Source organism: Ochotona curzoniae, unplaced genomic scaffold (assembly GCF_017591425.1).
Source record: "Ochotona curzoniae isolate NIBS_2020 unplaced genomic scaffold, NIBS_Ocur_1.0 scaffold_3835, whole genome shotgun sequence".
Taxonomy (NCBI): Eukaryota; Metazoa; Chordata; class Mammalia; order Lagomorpha; family Ochotonidae; genus Ochotona; species Ochotona curzoniae.
In genome coordinates this window covers 21576447-21589333 of record NW_024467114.1, presented here as the reverse complement: position 1 = coordinate 21589333, position 12887 = coordinate 21576447, and the positions used below count along the sequence as shown (strand labels likewise).

General features: G+C 43.0%; 1 protein-coding gene across 2 annotated transcripts in view; it reads left to right on the top strand.

Moving 5' to 3' along the window:
* The window catches only part of BMPER (BMP binding endothelial regulator), a 231678-nt gene that overhangs the window by 62085 nt on the left and 156706 nt on the right, over nt 1-12887 (top strand). The window contains exon 6 of one of the 2 annotated variants that reach the window (XM_040964857.1): nt 1037-1114. In XM_040964857.1, coding sequence (XP_040820791.1) covers nt 1037-1114 — 78 coding nt within the window. Of the gene's footprint in view, nt 1-1036; nt 1120-12887 lie in introns of both variants that reach the window. The other variant, XM_040964855.1, reaches the window with a different exon arrangement.

Genomic DNA, 12887 nt, shown 5'->3' with positions numbered 1-12887 from the left:
TGGGTATCCAAAACATCCTTTCCCTGGGATATTTTCACAAAACCGCTGTTCAACATCAGACTCAATGACCTCTGACTCTTTGGCCTTTGAACAAAGGCCTCCGTATCCAGCTTTGTGAGATAAAGGGCCAGTGGTCAGGTCAGGGTGAGTGCTTATTTTCCCTGGTCAAGAACTAGCAGCTACAAGAATTTGGTGGGATCTGCTGACAGTTGGAAGTCCTGAAACATGGATTGTCGGTTCTTCCCAAGAGCCTGCTTTGCCCAGTTCTGGACATTAGTAGCTCTACTTTGGCACTGTCTGCTTTGTGGAAAGTGGCGTCAGCTAGCCTGGCCAACGCTGTGTGAGGATGTGCTGAGTCCTCCCTGGACCTGAGGGACACATGATCTCTGAGCAGCCTATGCTTCGAGCCATTTATACGGACTCTAGAGCATGGTGGTGTTCTCAGTACCTGACCAAATAGGAAACACCTTCATGATGTTTCATCCTGTTACTAGCACTTGGTAGGCAACACAGCCTTTTGAACATGCAAAATGTAGGGCTGAAAATCCACGTGGCACATCTTGTCCTTCCTCTGTCCTTTCTAGCCCTTTGCACAGTGTACGGGAGTGGGTCTGAACTGAGTTCAAATCCCAGCTGTGCCAGCTGGCTGGACTGCTTCTGAGATGTTTTCTCATCTGTGGAGAAGGTGACAAGTCCCCACTTTGGAAAAACACTGAGCAGATGGAGTGAACTTGGGAATTCATGGGACCTGGAAGAGGCTGCCTTGTTCCTGGGAAGTCATCATTGGTGATTCTGAGGTCCTTTACGTTGTCATTGACAGCCTTCCTCCTGAGGCCTACCTTTTGCCTTTTCTGGTCTCCTGGGGTCTGGTTGCCAGTGGAGTTTACCATCAAGTAGTCTTGTGCACTGGTTAAAGAGAACCCCCTGCTGGGTAGAAGTGCCTGTGGAAAGTGAGGGTGACTGAACAGTGCACAGACAGATCCTACCCACCTGCGTGAAGGCTGAGCCTAATTCTGAACCTTTCTTTGCTTTTCAGGCTGTGTATTTGAGGGTGTGCAGTACCGAGAAGGAGAGGAATTTCAGCCGGAAGGAAGCAAATGTACCAAGTGTTCCTGTGTGGTAAGTCCTGCTGTGCAGACTCTACGGATGATCCTTTGGGTCATTGCTGCTAGCAGTCACTTCACTTTCCTCCTCCCCTCAGCTCTTTCAGTCTCCTCTCCTTCTCCTCTTAGTAGAAACCTCAGTTTCTCCATGGGTGGAACTAAGGGAAGGCTCTTCCACCAGAGGAAGTCTTCTCAGCCTCTGTGCCATTGGTGCTCTGGGCTGGGTGATGCTGTATTCTGCAGTGTGTTCAGCAGCATTCCTCACCTTGATCCAATGGGTTCTAGTTGTAGTTTTCGTCCTCGTTGTATTACCAACAGTGCAGTGGTTGCCCAGTGTCCCCTGGCGGGCATCCTCACCCACAGTGGAAAATTGGTGCAGTAAAGAGCAAGGAAGAGAGGCTGATTTTCTTCCACATCACCTCCTTTTGGAAGACTATGGATTATCTGTTCCGTGAGTCAGAGGAACTTCTGGCAGATGTTGAATTCTAGAAGCAGATGGGCCTGAGCACAGCGTGGCTTCAGTATATTCAGTGGAAAGAAAGCTGGTCACTTACAGGTGAGGGGAATGGACAGGAGGAGCCTGCCCCTACAGGATGGGTTGCAGGAAGAGTTGGGAGTACTCAGAGAAAGCCAGACTTGTATCTTTCTAAGTGTGTTCATTTTTTAACCCCTGTGCTAAGGACATCTTCAGAGTGTTAAGCAGTAAAAAAAAAAAAAGAAACTGGTTACAGTTTTAGAGATCTTTTTTGCTAATGTCTTCTAAACTTGGAGTAAAAAATTTAGTGGTGGTAGAGGGAAATCTAGTCTTAATCAACTGCTCCAAGTTATTTACAGTAAGGAGTTATTACAACATATTAAAAAGTCATTTGTAATAAAGAACATGCATTTTCCAGGCTATTGGTGCCTCGAAATGCATCTCAGAATCTGAAAAGGAAAATCCATGGGGGAAGTCTAGAATCCCGGTTGCACCAAAGCAGAATCCGATGTGGAGTATCGTCAATCATCGCACTTGAGTCTTTTAAAATCTTTATCCCTGCTACAGCACACATGTGCCCAGCCTAGTGAGTCCAGATTAAGCATGACCGAAAAGGGATGGTATTTATATATGGGAGCAGAACATGAGAAGGAGAAAAAGCAGAGTCATATGTAGCTATACATCTTGATATAAAATGTTTACACTAGGATATGAAAATAACATATATACAGTTTATAGAAACCCAAGAATCATTTACTAATGAAAATGAACACGAGTATGTATTTTTCAACTCAATTTCCATGTTTTTCCTCTTTACCCACAACTCAATAGCTTTCTTGTGTAAATGATTTCTCTTTGCCATTTAATATTGCCCCTCTCCTGGTTTTATTGCTTCTGCAGAGGAAGCTATAATATTTTCTGATAATTTTTGTTATTAATTTTGTTCTTTTGGGAGCCAACTGAGGAAACCCAAGGCGTATTTCAGTAGGAAATTTTAAACGTGTCTCTGAGTAAACTGTCTTCTGACAAAGGCGTGCCAAGGTCAGGCAGCTGAGCCTTCTTGGGGAGGAAATGTATAAAGTGGGAGGAGGATGGAGAGTTCCCCTGCCATTCCACCTGTGACATTCAGGGTTGCCTCGTACTGGAAATGAGCTTTAGGATTGTCTAGGAGGGTCATCTTGTCCACACACTGAAAGCATTTGGATCTCCACGTATTTTGAGCTAGAATATGTGTTGTATGAGACACACCTGAGGGCCACGTTAAGGGCTCTGGAAATCCTGCACTCAATTTTGGTTGAAAAAAGAAGGAACCACAATACTGTGTTACCTGCTCAAGCTTTTCCATTTGGTGACTTCTCTTGGGTTAGTTCTCTGCATGCTCAGCTAATGGCTTTGATTAATCTTATTAAGGGTAGGACATGTTTGTGGACTTGGATATGGAGGAGTGTCATATGGGCAGTTCTTTACACGAAGACAACAGTCGGAGGTGTCAGTTTTCTTGTAGTGGATTGTTCTAAAATAACTTGGATTTTAGTATTTTATTTTGGCTGTCTTTTGATGTGCTGCACTAAAAACAAAAACAAAAACAAACAAAGAAACAAAAAAGAACTCTCCTGACAGTAAGTGGCCTGGACTTGAGGGTGACAACCTTGGAGAGATGTTGTGCTGCCACAAGGTGTGATGCCAGCTCTGCCCAGCAGCTGGCTTGGAGGCTTAGGTGCATATGGTACCTGGAGGAGTAAGGTGCCATCTCACCCAATGAGAGGGCATCTAGCTAGGGCGGGAGTGAGGCTAATGCTTCCCTAGGGAAATGGCAGGGAGGATTGCTCAGTGGTAGGCTGTAGGTTCCCCTTGCAGAACAGGGTGGCATGTAAAAACCTCCCCAGCTTAAGTAAAAAAAAGATATTGATATTTCTTGAGGGCTATTCAAGAAGTTCATGGAAAATGAGTATTATGAAAAAGCTATGCATGGATTTCAAAATTTTGCTATCAAAATATTTTCATTGCATTTCCACAAACATTCTGAAATACACTTCTCTGTAGAGATATAAGCACGTTTAAGCATTTGCACATTTGTATCGTCCCATTCTCTTGCTTGACAGTATATAGTATGTTGTTCCTACTGTATGTTCTTTTGGGGGAGGGCTCTCTGTGAACACCAAAAGGTATGCATGCTTAAATCCATGATATACAGTGATGTAGTATTTACATTTAACTTTTACAGTTCTCCTGTGTACTTTGGATCATCTTCAGATTATGGATAATACCTCATACAATTTAAATGTTATAGAATCGTTCATTAATAGTCTATTGCTTAGGGAATATGGCAAGACAAAGATTGTGCTTACCACAGATGGAATGATTTTGAACATTTTTTGACTTCTGGTTGGTTGAACTCCTGGATATAGAGAACTGATTGTGTTTATATGATAACACATTCCTATGTTTCTGTGTCTGTATCAATAACCACACTTACTTGTACACACATCCACAGACACATGTACCTTGACTATAAATACACATACAAAAATACATTTATAGTTCTGTGTCTGAATTATCCCAGAAGCAGACCCTAAAATGAGCTCTGCGTAGCTCTGTGGGAGACAAAGTTGGCTTTGGAAGAAGGGTATAGAAGTCACATAAGGAAGGAGAGACAGTCTGTGGAGGACATGCTGTTATGCTTCTCTGCTGTCAGTTGCTACCTACCACCTTTGCCCCCCCCCCCACACACACTTCCAGGTGAGCACTTACTCACCTGTTCTTTTAGTTGCAGAAAGGGCCATGGCTTCATCTATTTATCTGTTTTTTTTTCCCCCAAAATTCATTGATTGACCACTTTTCCTTTTGTTTGAAAGGCAGAAAGAGAAAATCACAAAGAGGTACAGAGAGATCTCCCACCCACTGATTCAATTTCAGATACCTTCAGCAGTCGAGGCTGGGCTAGGCTGCAACCAAGAGCCAGCAGCTCTTGCCTAGCATGTGGGTGGGAGGGAATCGACTACTTCAGCTGTCAGGTGCTGTCTCCAAGGCTGTGCACACAAGCAGGAAGCTGGAGTTGAAAGCAGGGCTGGAACTGGAGTCAGACACTGAGCTACTGAATGTGGGCATCCCAAGCAGCGTCCACAACTGCTGTGCTGAACTTTCGCCCTATCATCATCTTTCTATCCTCAATGCCTTGCACCCTAGGTGCTCAGTGAAATGAGCTTCACAGTTGACAAACAGTCATATTTTCTCTCCCCAGCTGGAACAGTTCTGCCCATTCACGCTACCAACCCATTCTTGCCTAGAACCTATATGTAGTTATACATCCCGCTATCGTTAGCATATTCTTTGCCTGGGGTGTTGAGTTTGTGAGTATCCTTGTTTTGGTTTTCTGTCTCTTATGAGTTGTCAGCCCGTTGAGGTGCTCAACAAGTAAACATTGTAGATGCTGGGTGGCTTGTGTGTGAAGCCCCGTCCCCTTGGGTACACCCTTCAGCTGTATGAAAATCTGCCTGCCTGTGTTGCTATGATGTGGTGACAGAGACCATCAGAAAAAAATTGAGATGGATGCCTTGGATAATGAAACAAATGCCTGACACATGATCTGACATCCTGACTTTGGTCAGGACAGTATATGTGGCATTCCAGACGGTTGAGAACATGGTAACATTCAAAGCTATCTGGTGAGGATTTCACAGTGTTTTGCTCTGACCCATTCCAGAAGCAGAGGGTCCAGCATTTTTAGGTGTAAATATCATCATGACTCACTTGTAGAATGTAGTTATTAGCACTTGTTCAACTGGATTGTCTCCACTTACCCATGATGTAAGTAATAGCACCGAGAGAATGATTTCTCAGGAGTCCTGGTGCCAGTGGGGGAAGTGATGACTGGAGTTCCTTAAGCTGTTCCCTATAGTTATTATATTGAATCATGTTAGAGTGTGTTCCCTATGGGTTGCCTTTAGTGGGAATAGACGCTACATTCATTTTAAAATGGAACAATGATTCTTTCTGAATAAGAATAATATATGGAATATATTGAGCTATGGTTAAAGCATATGTTTGCCTCCTTTAAAAAATCGTGTTTGCTTTAATTTTATTTGAAAGTCAGAGAAAGAGAGAGGGAGATGGAGATGGAGAGATATTGCTCATCTGCTGGTTCACTCCACGCATGCCTGAAAAAGTCAGGGCTGGCTCTGGGTTTCTCATGCCAGTGGTCGGGACCAAAGTACTTGAGCTGTCACCTCTCCAGCAGGAAGTTGGATGGGAACAGAGTGGCCCAGTTCAAACTAGACACTGCTGTTTGAAATACTCCAAATGGTGACTGAACTGTGAGCCACTGTGCCAAGTGCCCACTGCTTTTGCTTTTCTTCCTTCCTTTCTTTTTTTTTTTTTACTACCTTTCTTACTGTACAATAGATGGCTTTGTGTGCCATTGCTGAGTGAAGTCTTCCAAAAAGGGAATATGGTGGCAGTGTGACAGAGACATTTCTGTTAAGCCCATCTTCATGCCTGTGAGAGTAGTGACCAAGGTGCCAGGCAGACATGTACATACTCTGTCTCTTTTGAAATCATACTATTTGAAGAACCTCAGGGGTTCAGCCTTCCTGGAATAGCTAACAGAAAGGAATACAGCCCGCAGAGTTGTAGGCAAGTCCTCAATCTGTAAAACCAGCCAAATTAACTGGCCAAGATCAATTACTTTTGCTGACAAAGGCATATTAAGGTCAGAGTAGTTTTACGAATAAACATGGGTTGTTAATGGGCTGTCTGTGATGAAGGAGCTGTGCTTTATTGGCTCTTAGAAGCCTTGAAGTCCATAAACACCTTTGCTCTCACTTAACACAGGAGATATTGCACAGTGCTGTCTCCCAGGGAAAGAGAAACTCTGGGGAAGGTTGCTTGGAGAGAAGCAAGACAATGGAGCTTTTCCATGGAATCTGGGCTGGACTCATTCAGATGTTCTGCAGGACTTAGCATGCCCAGCCTCTGCCAACCTCTCTGGCTTCATCCTCTCCCCTCTCCCTTTGCCCCTCCTCTGCTCTGGCCACTCTGGCCTTCACACATTCTTCATTCTTGCTAGAAAGGTTGTGGATGCCTACCAGCAGCATGCATGTCATCTGGAAGCCTGTTTAAAAAATGCAGAATCTCTGTTCCTGTTCCAGGTTCATGAAACTGCACTCTGCCATTTGACAAGATCCCAGAGGATCCATTTGCCAAAACAAAGTTTGAGAAGCTGTGGTTTAGTATCCCCTTACCTTTACCCAGCCTATTTTTCCTCTTCTTTCTCATTTCTTATCCTTCCACCCACTCCGCACCCCTGCCATGCCATGGCTCCATTCTTTCAGTGTCTGCCTATCCTGTACCTGGAAGCCTGAATACTTGTTAGGGAAGCTTACAATGAATCCCAAGACCATTGCCTCTCGGCCTTATTGGCTAAGATCAAGTGAATACCAAGACAAGGTGACTTCTGTTGGGAGGCTCTTCTGTAGCACACCTGTTCCATTCTTATGTGTAATGATTTTATTTGGCACCAACTGTCAAATTAAAATGGTGACTTTGGATCCTCAAGTACTTGGCACACCATGGCTATTGTTAATAACGACTGAATTTGTGAACATCGGAGTGCTGACTTTATTTTCCCTTCTATTTCTACTTCCTTTCTCCCTTCCCTCCCTCCTTCTCGCTCTCCCGCGTTTCCCCTACTCTTGTCCTCCTTCTCTCACTTCCTACTCCATCCCCTCAAAATGTTCCATCTTTACCAGTTCAGCAGGGACTAGAGAGATGTCCTTCCCTGTGGAGGAGCTTAGAGACAGAGCCGGATTTACATTCAGCTGCTGCTGTGGCACCACTGCAAGTTGCTTTGAATGCAATGAGTATGGCATTCCTGTTCTCTAAGCTTTGTAGATTCCCACAATTCATGGTGGCAGGAAGTTGCAGTGGCAGGAAATCATGGACAATGACGTAGCCACTTGTTGTGGCAGATGTCTTAAAAGAAGGCATAATTCTCATTCCTTGGAGTTGATGGTGTGCTCCAGCGTGAGGGCAGACTGTGCAACTGCTTCCCATTCCAGGGTCTCCAGCCCAAATCATGCACCTGGAATAAGAAGCTGAGGGGCAGCTTCCCCAGGTCTCTGGTCCTAGGATGATTTGGCAGTGTCTCCCAACCTCTGTGCTTCAGCTCTGACCTGGGGACTCAGGACCCTTGGTGCCTGGATCCCCTTTCGTGGCCTCTGCCTTACTTGTGGTAATTTGTGCAATTTGGTGCATTTTAGTCATAAGCTGTCATTATATCTTCCCTGTCCGTGGGGAAAAATTTGGCTCCAGCTGGGCAATGAATTGGAGAATTGAGCAATTATTGAACGAATTAGATCAATGTGGGAAGTTTAGCTAGCTAGTGTGGGCCAAAAAGCTTCAGAGGAGTTTTCGAAACTTGTATAAAATATTGGTATAATTGCTGCAGTGTTTCTGTTTGCATTGTGGCAAATTATTGTGATAATTTCTTCATCTGGAACTCAAGTGTCTTCAAAGTTATTTTTCAACGTAGTGTACTACTACTTTTACAATGAGCCCAACAAGAAAAATAGTTGGAAAGGAAATCTTTCATACGAGATTTGAGCATATATGTAAAAAAGAGCAAATGATTTGTCTACAAAGGAATTACTGATGATAATAATAGCTATTTTGTGACAGGTATGTCAAGTACTTTAATGTTAATTTTTAAAAGGATCCTCTAGCCTAGGAAGCATTATCGTTTGTTTTTAAATGCAGAAACTGAGATTTTTAGTTTAATAGCTTGTCCAAAGTTAAGGAACTAACAAGAGTCAAAACCCTACACTGCTTGATTAGGAAGTTCCACGTGATTTTGTTCCCATCTATTCAATCCCCACTAACCAGGGTAATTTTGAGGTTGTTTGTAGACACTGGAAACTTGGAAGTTCCATTTTAGTCTACAAGTGAACAACCACCACCAGATAGTTCAAGGGATAAAAAATAGTGATGTGAACATTCTTAAGAGAGCCCCAAATCTATGCAAAATATTAACACAATAATATAAGTGAATTATGTTTTCTGTCTCTAAAGTTCACAAGTCTAAGCAAGTTTAAACTCATACCAGATTCCGCCTTGGGCTTTCAGCCGAAGCATATGTCACCATAATGCCAGAGTGAATGAAGACCACATATCTGTTACCTTCACATCAGCTGGAGAATGAAGAGAGTATGATCTGTCAGAGTACTCCTTGCCAAGAAATTATGCATACACAGAGAAAATGGAATAGTGTTTCAGACAGAGCCACTTTCGTTGCCTCTGCTTTCGAAGGTGGAAATAAATGCTTATTTTGATTGAAAGGACAGATATACAAAGAGAAGGAGGTAAAGAAAGATCTTCCATCCACTAGTCAACTCCACAAGTGGCCACAATGGCTGGGGAGGAGCCAATCCAAAGCCAGGAACCAGGAGCTTCATCCAGGTCTCCCACCAGGGTACAGAATCCCAAAGCTTTGGGATGTTCTCTACTGCCTTCTCAGGCCACAAACAGGGAGCTGGACTTCCCCATAAAAATAAAATAAATCTTAAAACAACAAGAAAAAACAAACATGGTGCCCATTGGCTGATGGGGCTTGCCCTTTTTTTTTAAACTATTTTCCATTTTGGAATATTGTTTTCATGGAATGTGTTTCCTTCTTTTTTTTTTTTAAAGATTTGTTTATGAATTTGAAAGGCAGAGTTAGGGAGATGGAGAGAGAAAACAAGATATTTCATCTATTGGTTCACTCTCCAAGTGATCACAACAGCTGAGGATGGACCAAGCCAAAACCAGAAGCCAGGACCTTCATCAGGGTCTCCCACGTGAGTGTAGGGGCCCAAACACTTAGGGCATCTTTTGCTTTTTTTTCCCAGGCACGTTAGTAGGCACCTGAAGTAGAGGTGGAGCAGCCCATATGCATTGCAGCTGGTGGCTTAGCCCATTGTGCCACAATCTCAATCCTGGTAGTTATTTCTTAAACTGACCATTTTCTGTATGTTCATCAAGTCTTCTGTAAATTGTGCTTTTTATTTTATTTTTAAATTTTCTATTGGGTGGTGAAAGTTTATTAGCTCATGTGTGTATGATGGATATTAATCCTCTGCTAGTTATGTTAAGGTGTGTTTTTAAAAAAAATAATGAAAATATGCATTATATGCACTTTGACCTGAGTTTGTGCATTCCATGGTAGACAGTGGCTGAGTCTGCTCAAATTCTGTGTCTTCTTCCAATCTCTACAAATTTATCCAAATATGTTTACTAGGAGGAAAGTGACTCAACATTGTTAGCTCCCAAATGTAATGAGTCCAGGATATTTTCCTTTCTGGAACTTTCTCCTCTTGCATCTCCAACTCTTTCTTTTTTTTTTTTTTTTAAAGATTTATTTTTAATCATTTTTTTTTATTGGAAAGGCAGATATACAGAGAGGAAGATCTTCCGTCCGATGATTCACTCCCCAAGTGAGCGCAACGGGCCGATACTATGCCGATCCGAAGCCAGGAGCCTCTTCCGGGTCTCCCACGCGGGTGCAGGTTCCCAAGGCTTTGGGCCGTCCTCTACTGCTTTCCCAGGCCACAGGCAGGGAGCTGGAAGGGAAGCGGGGCTGCCGGGATTAGAACCGGCGCCCATATGGGATCCCAGGCGTGCAAGGCGAGGACCTTTACCACTTGCGCCACTGCGCCGGGCCCCAACTCTTTCTCCAAGAGATGATGACCCTGAGTGTCTGCCGCCACACCGGCATGAAGTCATTCTGTGAGGTCCTGCAGTGCCTCCTCCCGCTTCTCTCCCACCTCCACCTTCTCCTCCTCTTTCCTTCTTTCTTTCTCTTGGCTCAGGGTGGGAAATGCCCCTTTGCTTTCCTTGTCTAATCCTGCATTCAGGCTAAAAATACTCTTTTTTTCTTTTAATGTGCGTGGATCCACAGAGATTAGTATATTAGTTTGCCACCACATTTTCAGAACTTTTGGTGTTTACTCTGATCTTTAACTTTCTGTTTTCTTTTGAAGATTGGTGCCTCTGAATTAGCTGTTCTGTCCATTCCTCTCCTTATTTCTGCCGCGTGGTGCCTATGCCCTTCCGGTGTCCCTCCCTTCCCCTCCACTTCCATTTTTCCTGTGATTTTAGAGCTCTTGGAGCCCTCTCTTTCCTTGCAGTCTGCGGCTCTGCAGGGTCACCTGGCATTTATAAAGTACCCACGGTTCCTTTTCATAGCTATCTTCATCACTCTTTGAATAATCATCCCGGAGTATTGCACACACTAGATACTCAGGAAATATCTTTTGAATGAATTGATTACACATTTTGGCACCTTTTAAATGTCATTCAAATGTTCTATTTGGAGGGTGGCAATGCTTTTGTGGTCCTGAGAATGGCTTCAATTACCACCATTCCCTCTGAATGGAATTTTAAACGGTACCATTTGTGTGATGTGTAGGCAGCCATGTGTTTGGATCACACGGAGTCACTGAACCACAAACCCACCAGGGGAAGAGAACATTCCCCTCACATCCCCGTCCTCTCCCAGAGCCCACCTCTGAGCCTGCGCTGAGGGAGAAACAGCGCGTCACCCTCGGAAACCCACCTGCCTTCTCAGGCTCTGAGCTGGAACAGCCAGCCTCAAGTACTGAGCAGAGTCTGCTTCTTGAGAAGGGAACCGGCCCCAGGATCTGGGTGAATCTTCAGTATAAGCAGCCCCATGAAATGTACAAATGACCGGTGAGCTCCAATGTCAAGCACATTGATCACACACAGTTCTATATACCGCCTTTCTTTTTCCTGCTGCCTCTCTTTGGTTCTCTGTGATACACGTAACGATCAGACAAAATGTGGTCATGGTTAACAATGTCATATTCCAGATGTTCAATTACAAAAACTATGTGAGGATTTTTAAGCCTCTGAATATTGCTAGAATTAAACAAAACAAAAACTGATCTGATAAATAAAAAAAGGAAGACTGTGGTTTTTCCATGACATTCTCTTTCAGGGGGGGAAGATATCTGTTTCATTTTGGTTCTGATTATATATAAGTTCATAATCAAATATCAACAGAAACAGTTACTTGTTTTGAAGGAGTATCCTTGGGTCAGAGTTTAAGAAATAGAATTCAATCATAGGAGAGTTATTTTTTATTTTAAAATGAATATAAAAAATCAGCCTTACTACACCATTCACGTGGGTAGATACAGATGCGAATTTCCTCCTGCATTTGTTTGATGAAATGAAGCTTTGATATTGTTCTGCATAGTGGATTATACATGCATGTTGGCTTACGGAGCCTTTTCCTCTTAAGCCTGGGTTCTGAATGTGATTGACAGATGCCAGGAGTGACTCCTGTTGATGTGGGTGGGAAGTACATTTTCTTTTCAGTTTCAGAGTTCAAGAAAAGGAGAGGGGGTGACTCTGGAGAATTTTTGGTTTTGTTATTAGGTTTTCAGCATCCATAATATTCATAAACAATGGACGCAGCTGTCTTCAATAAGTGGGCCCACTCACTGAAAGTCCAGAACACACGCCAGAAAAACATCAGGCTGGAAGGGATTTTTTTTTTTTTCCAGCACAGAAATTTTCGTAGATTGAAGCAAGATTTCGTTTATAACCAAGCTTGATGTTTACCCTAAGCTTCTACCATTAAGCAAAATCATTTGATCCAGCACCAACAAAAGTTCAATAAAGCTTTGGGCGTATATTTTTTAAAGGTTGTACCTATGTGAATGATTTGGGGATGTGAACTGGCCCCATATTTCTAAGAAAGGACTGTTGTGAACAAGGGGTCACAGCCATGGAGTAAGGAGATCCGGGGTCCTGTCCCATCTACCGGCTGCCTGTGTGAAAAAGAACCCACTGACTTCTCTAAGACTTCAGTTTTCCCATAAGTAAAATTGAATAGATAAAATGAAGTCTTACAATCGTCCTGATATTATGCTTTCCTGATTAAAAAAAGGCCTTCATCTTCTTGAGAAAGAAGTCCTTTGACTCTAAGTAAAATTCCCTCTTTTTTTTTGTCATACACATCTATGTGTTTTGACAAAAGCATTCATGTGTTTTATAAATAGTTATTAGCATTGTTAAATTCCATTCAAAGTTTCAAGAAGTCTTTTACCCTATGATTAAAGTCTTGGCTACAATTTACTGTGTTCAAAAACTAAAAAGAGAAGCTGTTTTGACTCATAAATCATAGTTTCGCCATTGCATGAAGTTCTCAAGAAATGATTTGTGGATTCTGCTCACAGAACCACCATTATCAGTAGAGAAAACTTTTCTTCCCTCACACTCAAGACAAGGGTATGATACACAGGGTGGTA